Source organism: Cebus imitator, unplaced genomic scaffold (assembly GCF_001604975.1).
Source record: "Cebus imitator isolate Cc_AM_T3 unplaced genomic scaffold, Cebus_imitator-1.0 Scaffold18, whole genome shotgun sequence".
In the NCBI taxonomy this organism is placed as follows: Eukaryota; Metazoa; Chordata; class Mammalia; order Primates; family Cebidae; genus Cebus; species Cebus imitator.
In genome coordinates this window covers 551,888-559,890 of record NW_016107333.1, presented here as the reverse complement: position 1 = coordinate 559,890, position 8,003 = coordinate 551,888, and the positions used below count along the sequence as shown (strand labels likewise).

General features: G+C 46.9%; 1 protein-coding gene across 1 annotated transcript in view; it reads right to left on the bottom strand.

Moving 5' to 3' along the window:
• Positions 1–865: 865 nt before the first annotated feature.
• The window catches only part of CHD6 (chromodomain helicase DNA binding protein 6), a 199,449-nt gene continuing 192,311 nt past the window's right edge, over positions 866–8,003 (bottom strand). Inside the window, exon 37 of the mRNA XM_017511844.2 lies at positions 866–3,810. Within this exon, the coding sequence (XP_017367333.1) occupies positions 2,914–3,810 (897 nt within the window). The 3' untranslated portion in view covers positions 866–2,913. The remainder of the gene's footprint in view (positions 3,811–8,003) is intronic.

The window sequence follows — 8,003 nt, the reverse complement described above, 5'->3', positions numbered from 1 at the left end:
TCCCAGGTTCAAGCAATTCTCCTGCCTCAGCCTCCTGAGTAGCTGGGATTACAGATGCCCATCACCACACCTGGCTAATTTTTGTATTTTTAGTAGATACGGGGTTTCACTACATTGGCCAGGCTGGTCTCAAACACCTGACCTCAAGTGATCTGCCTGTCTCGGCCTCCCAAAGTGCTGGGATTATAGGTGTGAGTCACCTCGCCCAGCCCCGATTCCCTTCTAGGGTATGTTTTAACCAGGTGTTCTGGTCAGTCGAGAGACAGGCCAAGTCAATCCTCATGATGAATATTCAAGTCCTCAGTAGGGTGCCCAACACATATCAGACACCTCAGAAAGGCAGTGTGGATACCATGCACTCACAAATGCCCCAGGCAGCAAGAGACACCCAAGTGCCACTGAGCTCCTCAAATACAAATGTGACTTTTAAACTTTTGTTTTTTGTTTTTAAATCCAGGATCAAGACCACAATTTATTATGTAAGACATGGGGTGAAGAATGATCAAGGAAAGTTATGGCTGTGAGTGACATGGAATTAGATGAAAAGGCTCAAGTTTGCTGAAGAGAGTTTAAATTTGGCTTTTGCTCTTGGAAACGTCAAAATAATCATAAGAAGCACTTTTGCCTTACAGAGCAAATAATCCACAGAGTGTCATTTTCATTTTGCAAACAGGGTCACAACAGCAGTCAAACAGAAGCCTAAACACCCAGAGAGTTAACATACAGATTTGATAAGGTATAACAAGGGATTGAGCATGCTGGTGGGTTTTTAAGTCAGATCCACATTGAACCCTGTGACCTACTGGAGGTTATAAGTGGAACCTGGGGAAAGCAGCTTTTCCATACAAAACAACAATAACACAACGACAACAAAGAAAACCAGACTCTGCTGGATGTCTATAATACTCATTTGCAGTAAGGCTTTCAAGATACAGGAATTTTTATAGCATTTGTATTTTAAGGATTTAGGGCAAATACATTTTTTTTTTCTACTTGATAAAAAGAAAATTAGTACTTAAAAGGTTCAAAAATATATTGATTGAGTTATTTTTTTTACATAAATAAATTATATTGATTTTTAGGATTTAACAGCTGAAAAAACCCTTTCTGCTTCCACTGGAGGCAAAACTGAACAAAATGTTAGTGAAATAGAGCAGCATTTCCAAGAAATCTGTGGTCAGCATTGTAGACCATCTATGCTACAAGGATGTCATGAAATAGGATTTGCTCAATTACTGGATTCTTCTTCCATGATCAGTTATAGAATTTCTGGTTTATATCTCTGATTCATAAAACTGGGACTCCGCTTTTTGAAGATACATCTGATTTTTTTCAGTCACGGTTGAACAGACTTCTTTGAGATGCTCATTTTAACATTTACATAATTTATAATCCCAAGTGTATAAAAGACAATGACAAAAGCATCATAAATAAATAATGCAAAATGAAATAGTTATGTCAAACTTTTGGACCTTCTGATAAATTAGCAAAACTGTAACAGAAAAAGTAAAAAATACAGTAAATTGTAACAACAAAAAGTGAAACTGGTACTAGTAACACTTGCAACATTTCCAAGGGTTCTGCGCAGCCCTGCGCCCCCAGAGTACTGAACCATGAGCTTACTTCAAGTGTCAGAGTGTGAACTACCTGTGAAGAGTGAGACCATCAGAAGGGACGTTAACATGAAGGTGAAAGGAAATGGGGAAGTGCTGCTTAGGCAGGTTCTTTCTCAGTTCCTAAATGTGGAGAAACTGAGGAAGAAGAGAAAATAATGTTGATGTGCAATGCAGTTTTGATTAACGGATAATTTGGAATTTGGGTCTAACTGTAAGATATAAACAGAATGGAGAAATTAGTGGAGAAGTAACTTTTCACAGCTGTATTATAAAGGGTGGTACCCACTTGACAGCCTCAGATACTCTTGATCAGAGGACCTACTAGCAAGTGGCAAAGTTGCTGGGCCACTGTCTTCTCTCGGGCTCCATAAAGAGCCTTATTCTGGGTGAAGGAAAGCCTGAAGTGAAAATCCATTCGGTCCTGGTGCTCTTTCAACACAGAAAGACAAATTAATGGCTAGAGAAATCTGTAAGCGAACCAGGTGAGAGCAGAGTGCTAGCCGTGTGCTTGTGAAGCAGCATGTAGCTCTACGGAGCGCGGGTCCTTGCCCCCACCCCCGTCGCCAGCAATAACTCGTGGTGGGTAAAGCTTTCTTGAAGCAAGAGGCATCTTTTAACTGGAGAGAGGGATGTATAGAAAATAATGCCTAATCAGTATTTCTTCTTGCTGCAGGTTCTGAAAAACCATGAAGGGGGAAATTATATTTCTACCGGTGAGATTTTTGATTTTTATAAAGAAATGAATATATGTATTTTCAACCATAAGTTATATGCTTCTGTCTATACTACTCACTTAGTAATCATAAAATAGGGAAAGATTTTAACTCAAAAATATGCACCAGCACTTCCTTTTTCTGTGCTTTTTGGTTCCCTGTGACATTCTTTCTGTGCAACCCAGCTCATGGAAAAGAGCTCCTCTTTGTCTGTTCTTCGGCCCTTCAATGGTAAATCCCTAGACAGCTTTCTTATGCCATTTTTCCTCCTCAAGTAAGTGGGAAACTTGGAAGAGAAGGGGGTAGGGCGTGTCACCAAGTACTGTATCAACTACGACTGCTGGAATGAACTGGATAACAGAATGAGAATTCTGTGCCTCCTAGACTAGGTAGACGACACTTATCTAATAAAGTGGTGAGACCCTGCGACTATTAACATCTGTTACCGTAGTTCTCAGACAGGAAATCAGGTAGGTAATTTTACTTATGGAAACACAGGTTCTTATGGAGGTGAAGTGAGGGAAGTAACAAACCTTTATGGGATAAGAAACTTACAAGTCACAATTTCCGAAATGAAAAAAGTTCTAATTGGTGTCGTTGTTGGAGTCTTTGAGTGCCCCTTCCCCAGCCTGTGCCACATGTTCTCTCTCTGTGGGCAAAGGGGCGCTGGGTTCGGTACAGTTCTGATCACTGCTGGGCTCCCTTTCACAGCTGGGAGCAGGCTCTGGGTGGGAGTTGGGGTTGTCCCCCTTTGTCTTCTTCTTCTTCCTCTTCTGGCTCTCCAGACCTATTATTTCTGAGTGTCTGGCCTGCTGCATGGCTGGCAGAGCCATGCCCATACCAGGGGAGAGGAACATGGATGGGTAAATGAGTCCAGGAGACACTCCTGGGATGAGAAATGGGTTAAAAGCCACAGGACTACTGGTAGTTATTGCAGGTTCAGACTGATCAGAAAATGGGCCTGGACCAGGCTTGTCTTCAGCTAAAGAGTCTGTTTTTACATCATGGCTACTTGGCTTGTCTTCCGCAGTCTTTTCAGTCACCGCCGTACCACTTTTCGTTGTGCTTGACAGAGACACTGGAGCGGTGGAAGTGCAGGTGGTTGCCATGGGTGCATTGAGGAGTCCCCCAACGCCGAACATCTGGGGCACAGCAGCCATGCCCGGCAGCATCATGGGCAGCATGCTCAGGGTACTTTTGACCTCTTCACCCGTTGGCATCGTGGCAAAGCCAGCTGGAAACCCCACCAGCCCAGTGAGGGGGATGCCTGGCATATTTCTCATGTTCTGAAGTCCTACCAGGTCCATCCCAGCAATCAGTCCATTCATGAACAGTGGCCCCATTCCAGAGGGAGAGTCTGCCACAATGGAAGGAGCCTTCAGGAGTTCACTCCGAGGCCGCCTCCCCCTCCTGCGGGGGCCCGTATCTCGAAGAACAGGCTCAGCCAGGGTGTGATTGAACTTGTTTTCTGGAAGAAACCCCTGGAAAAACAGAAACACAAAATGCTGAAGGCGACAGGATGGCAGGTAGTCAGCTGAGGGTGACAACTAGGGCTCTGTCCCGGGCTGGCCTGTCTCTAGCTGTACGAAGGGTTCCCAGTAAAGGAGCACCTCCTGCCTACATGTGCAGCTATCAGGACTGACTGCAGCTGACAGGCTTCTCCCTCAGCAGCTGAGAGCATTTTGTGGCATGGGCACTACAAGAGCGCCTGTCACTGCCCAGTGGTAATTCCAACATGCTGACTGGCAAAAGTGGCACTCAGCCTGTGAGAAGCTGGCAGAAGAGAGTGGGGAGCTGGAGAAAGCACTCAAGGTGTCCTGGTTCTCGGCAAGACTATCATGGCTGAACCCCCTTCACCGGATTCCGACACTTGCCTTCCTCTTGACACAGGTTTTTACTGAAGCAACAAAGCAGAATATATAAGGCAGGGTTTTGAAGTCAGATAGACCCGAGTTTAAAACCTGACCGCAACCTTGTTGCTGTAGGACTTAGGACATGTCAGTTAGCTTCTGAGTTTAAGTGAAAAAGGGCAATGGTTCCTATCTTCAGAGTGCTGAAAGTGACCTGTTTAACACATTACCTGATCCACAGGAAGCAGTGCTTGCTAATGGTACATTATTTATTGTGGGTGTGCACGCCCCACTCCTCTCTGAATATAATGGGATACATACATGTTTGCTGAGTAAATGAAGGACTTCTTGAACATTGTTGGGGAAATGGCCACCAAACTAAGTGGTGGTTCTCCCTAAGGGGGACCATCTTTTTTTTCTCTATTTGGAGGTTTACTCTCCGATTTTCTTAATCAGCAGAGAGCTCTGCAGTAAAGCACTTCTGCTGCACGTGGACCGCACCGTGACAGGGCCGAGGCCTCAACATGGGTGATCTGGCACCTGTACTGGACATTCCCACTGCCCATCAGGATGGCTGAGCTGCACAGAATCACAGGGGAGGGCAGATCGCTCCAGCAGCATTAGTGAGCAGGAGGCGACACGAGGAGAGGAAGGTGCAGACTGCGCCCCACACCCTCCTTCCTGAGAGTGGAGGTCAGGAGCTCTGCAGGGCAGTGAAAATGCAGCCAGGAACCTGCTCCCTGGAGCGTAAACAAACCACTGCAATTATGATGGATCTCTCTGAATTTATAATCCCTAGAGAGAATTTCTTCCCCAGAGACAGGGAGCAATTTCTTTCAGGGCTTACTGCTGCAGTCCCTGTGCCCCTGGAGAACTGCACGCCTTTCTCTCGATTGCCCTCTACACCTCACTGCTATCTTAATTTATCAAGTAGTACATGCCCATGGTATTAAAATAGGTGAACCGCACTTGTGCAGTTGAGCAGTCTGTGTTTCCTCATACAGATGAGGCGTACGGTGTGAGGACAAAGCCCTTCCCCTGCTGGCACCCTCCCTGACTGTCTGGGCTTCTCCTTCTTACGGTTCCTGCTATAAAGTCAGTGCTGTTTCACCCCCTTCCCTTTGATTACAGCAGTGGTGAAGCAAAATGTTCAGAGTGGCCTCGATGGATCTTGTCACACTGGATTCCATGGAGGACAATGGTCACCATCAAGGCCGGATTTCGGAGCCTAAGGAGCAGCATGACCGGGGAGAGCTCAGTGGTGAGGGGTGAGGCCTCTGGGCAGCTGAGGCGACTCCCCCAGCTGCACCTGCAGCCTTTTCAGGATTCTCTTTTGGAATACCTTCCCTTCCACTTGAGTCTGCGGAGTAGGGGGTGGGGATGTGACAAGCAGCAGCTGAGGCTCCACCAGCCCACAGCTTCCTTGCCTGTGAGAATCAGAAGCAGGGACCAGGCTGTACCCCTCCATGGAGCACACTCCTGGGGCAAGAAAGGAGGTGCAGGTCTCACAAAGAGATACCAGAACGGCCAGAAAAACACCACAGAATGTAGAGAAAGAAGTCAGAGAAGCTGAGGATAACTATGGGCTGAGACTGGCCACCAGGCCTGAGGGCAGTTAAGAAATCTATTTACAGTCTTCCGAAGGACACCTACTTTTAACTTTAATTCAGCAGCTGTGGCATTTCCCATTTTTTCCACTGCCTCTCTTCTCCCAGAACTATGACAGAAGCAAATCTGTAGAAGACCCACTAGATTTTTATTTACGGGGCAGCTGTAAGGTTAGTTAGTGGCACTGGTTTCAAGTTCATATGGGCTGTAAGGACACACGTGCGTATTGGGCCCCAAATGAGCAGCGAGGGGAATGGCTGCCAGAGGCAGCAGGGAAGGTGGTGGTGGTAACAGGATGAGCGGCAGAAGAATGGGAGACCACGAAGGAAGCACTGATCACGTGTCAGGTGCTATACGAAGGGCTCCTGTGGCAACTCAACAAATCAGTGAATGAGCCCTGTGGAGTCAGTACTATCGTCATGCCTGCTTTACAGAGAATTTACAGATTCACAGATATGTGAAAACGTACATATTTGAATGTTTCGGAGTCCCCAGAAATAGTTACTTTTTGAAGTCCTACATCTGTCCTTCAGTGTCCCAAGAATATTAAAAAAAAAAAAACCCTGTTCATCATAGACAAAAAAACTTTATTTTGGCAACTTTAAGAAGAAAATTCTCCTCAAAAGCCTTGGTTTGTATCGCAGAGCTAGAAGAAACTGTCAGATTTAGTCCCCTTTGTTTTCACAAACAGGGAGGGGCAGGGTACAGGTGGTCAGGGACAGAGCAGGTAAGAACACAGGCCCACTTCCCAGCCCAGGACTCTTTCCACAGCACACCACACCCTCTCTTCTTCCCAGCATGACCTGCCACTTGCAATTTGCTAGGCTGGCAACTACCCACTCTGGCTCTAGGGAGGATCACTGGGGAAGAATTCCTGGCTGGTTCCTGTTTCTAAAGAGAGACAGTAGGACTTGTTGAATCAGGGCCAGGCTAAAAGGATAATTTCTCACCAGTTTGTCTTGAGCTCATCAATGCAAATCACCTCATTCTGGGCCAGCCACTCTGTCCACACAGCACAGTCTCAGGCCCTTGCTGGCATGGCACCACAGCCCAGGGCGCTTTAGCCTGGGAAACAACAACCTGACCACAGGGCTTTCTGAGCCCCCTTCCCACAGCCTACCCACAACCGGGAGGCAGAGAAAGGTGGTGACAGTGTCCTTCCTTTACATACATAAATGTGCCCTCATAACTCTCCAGCAAAGGCGGCATGTTCTATCTCAGAAGTCTTTCTGTTAGGAAGAAAATAAGCCCAGCATTTGATGAATGGTGGCTCCTTATTTTCAAGCAATCTGCTATAAATTAGATCTTCTTTAACACACTTTGAGAATCAAGGACCAGCCTATGCCCCAAAGGATCTTTGGCCACGTTGGACCTGGCCCAGTAAGTGCAAGCAGCACTCACAGGCTCTGGGATGTCAAAAGCATCCTTTCCCTGCCCTTGCTGAGAACCACAGATGTAGAGAGAATGGTGGGTCCTTTCAGAAATGAGAGCTTCCTTAGAAGGCACAAGCTGATCTTCCTTCCCCTCTAGATGTGGACAAGAGAAGCAGAAAGGCCCCAAGGGTACAGAGAACAGCTCTTCATTTGCAGCAGAGCAAGAGGAATGCTGGCCAAGGAAGTCAGCTTTAACCACGTCCTGTGGAGGAGTCACCCCAGCTACCAGCTGCTGCCCACCCCAGTCAGGTGCCCCTCCCAGCAGTGTGGCGACCACACACAGTGGCCAGGCGGGCTTTGGCAGCTCTCCCTCCTGGTAATTATACCCTGTGAGCAAACCTGCTTCCCCTTCCAGGGGAGGCCTGCGGAGGGGGCAAAGAGAACAAGGACAAGGAGCTTCCTTATGTTCAAGCACACTGGAGATAAATCCGCTTTCTATATGAATGCACAGGCATTCCAGCCCAAGAAGCACATCCTCATCAATGTGTGGTAGGTAGTATTTTTCCAACTCAAACTTAAATCTTGGGTGGAGTTAAGAGAAGGTGGTGACCAGAGCTTCCTTTCTCTTCAGAAGGTTAGTACATTCATCCAACAAACACATGCTGGGTGAAAAGAGACCGAACAATGAAATGCAATGTGTGGCTCTTCATTTAAAAATCCTAAAACCTAGCCGGGCGCGGTGGCTCAAGCCTGTAATCCCAGCACTGTGGGAGGCCGAGGCGGGTGGATCACGAGGTCAAGAGATCGAGACCATCCTGGTCAACATGGTGAAACCCCGTCTCT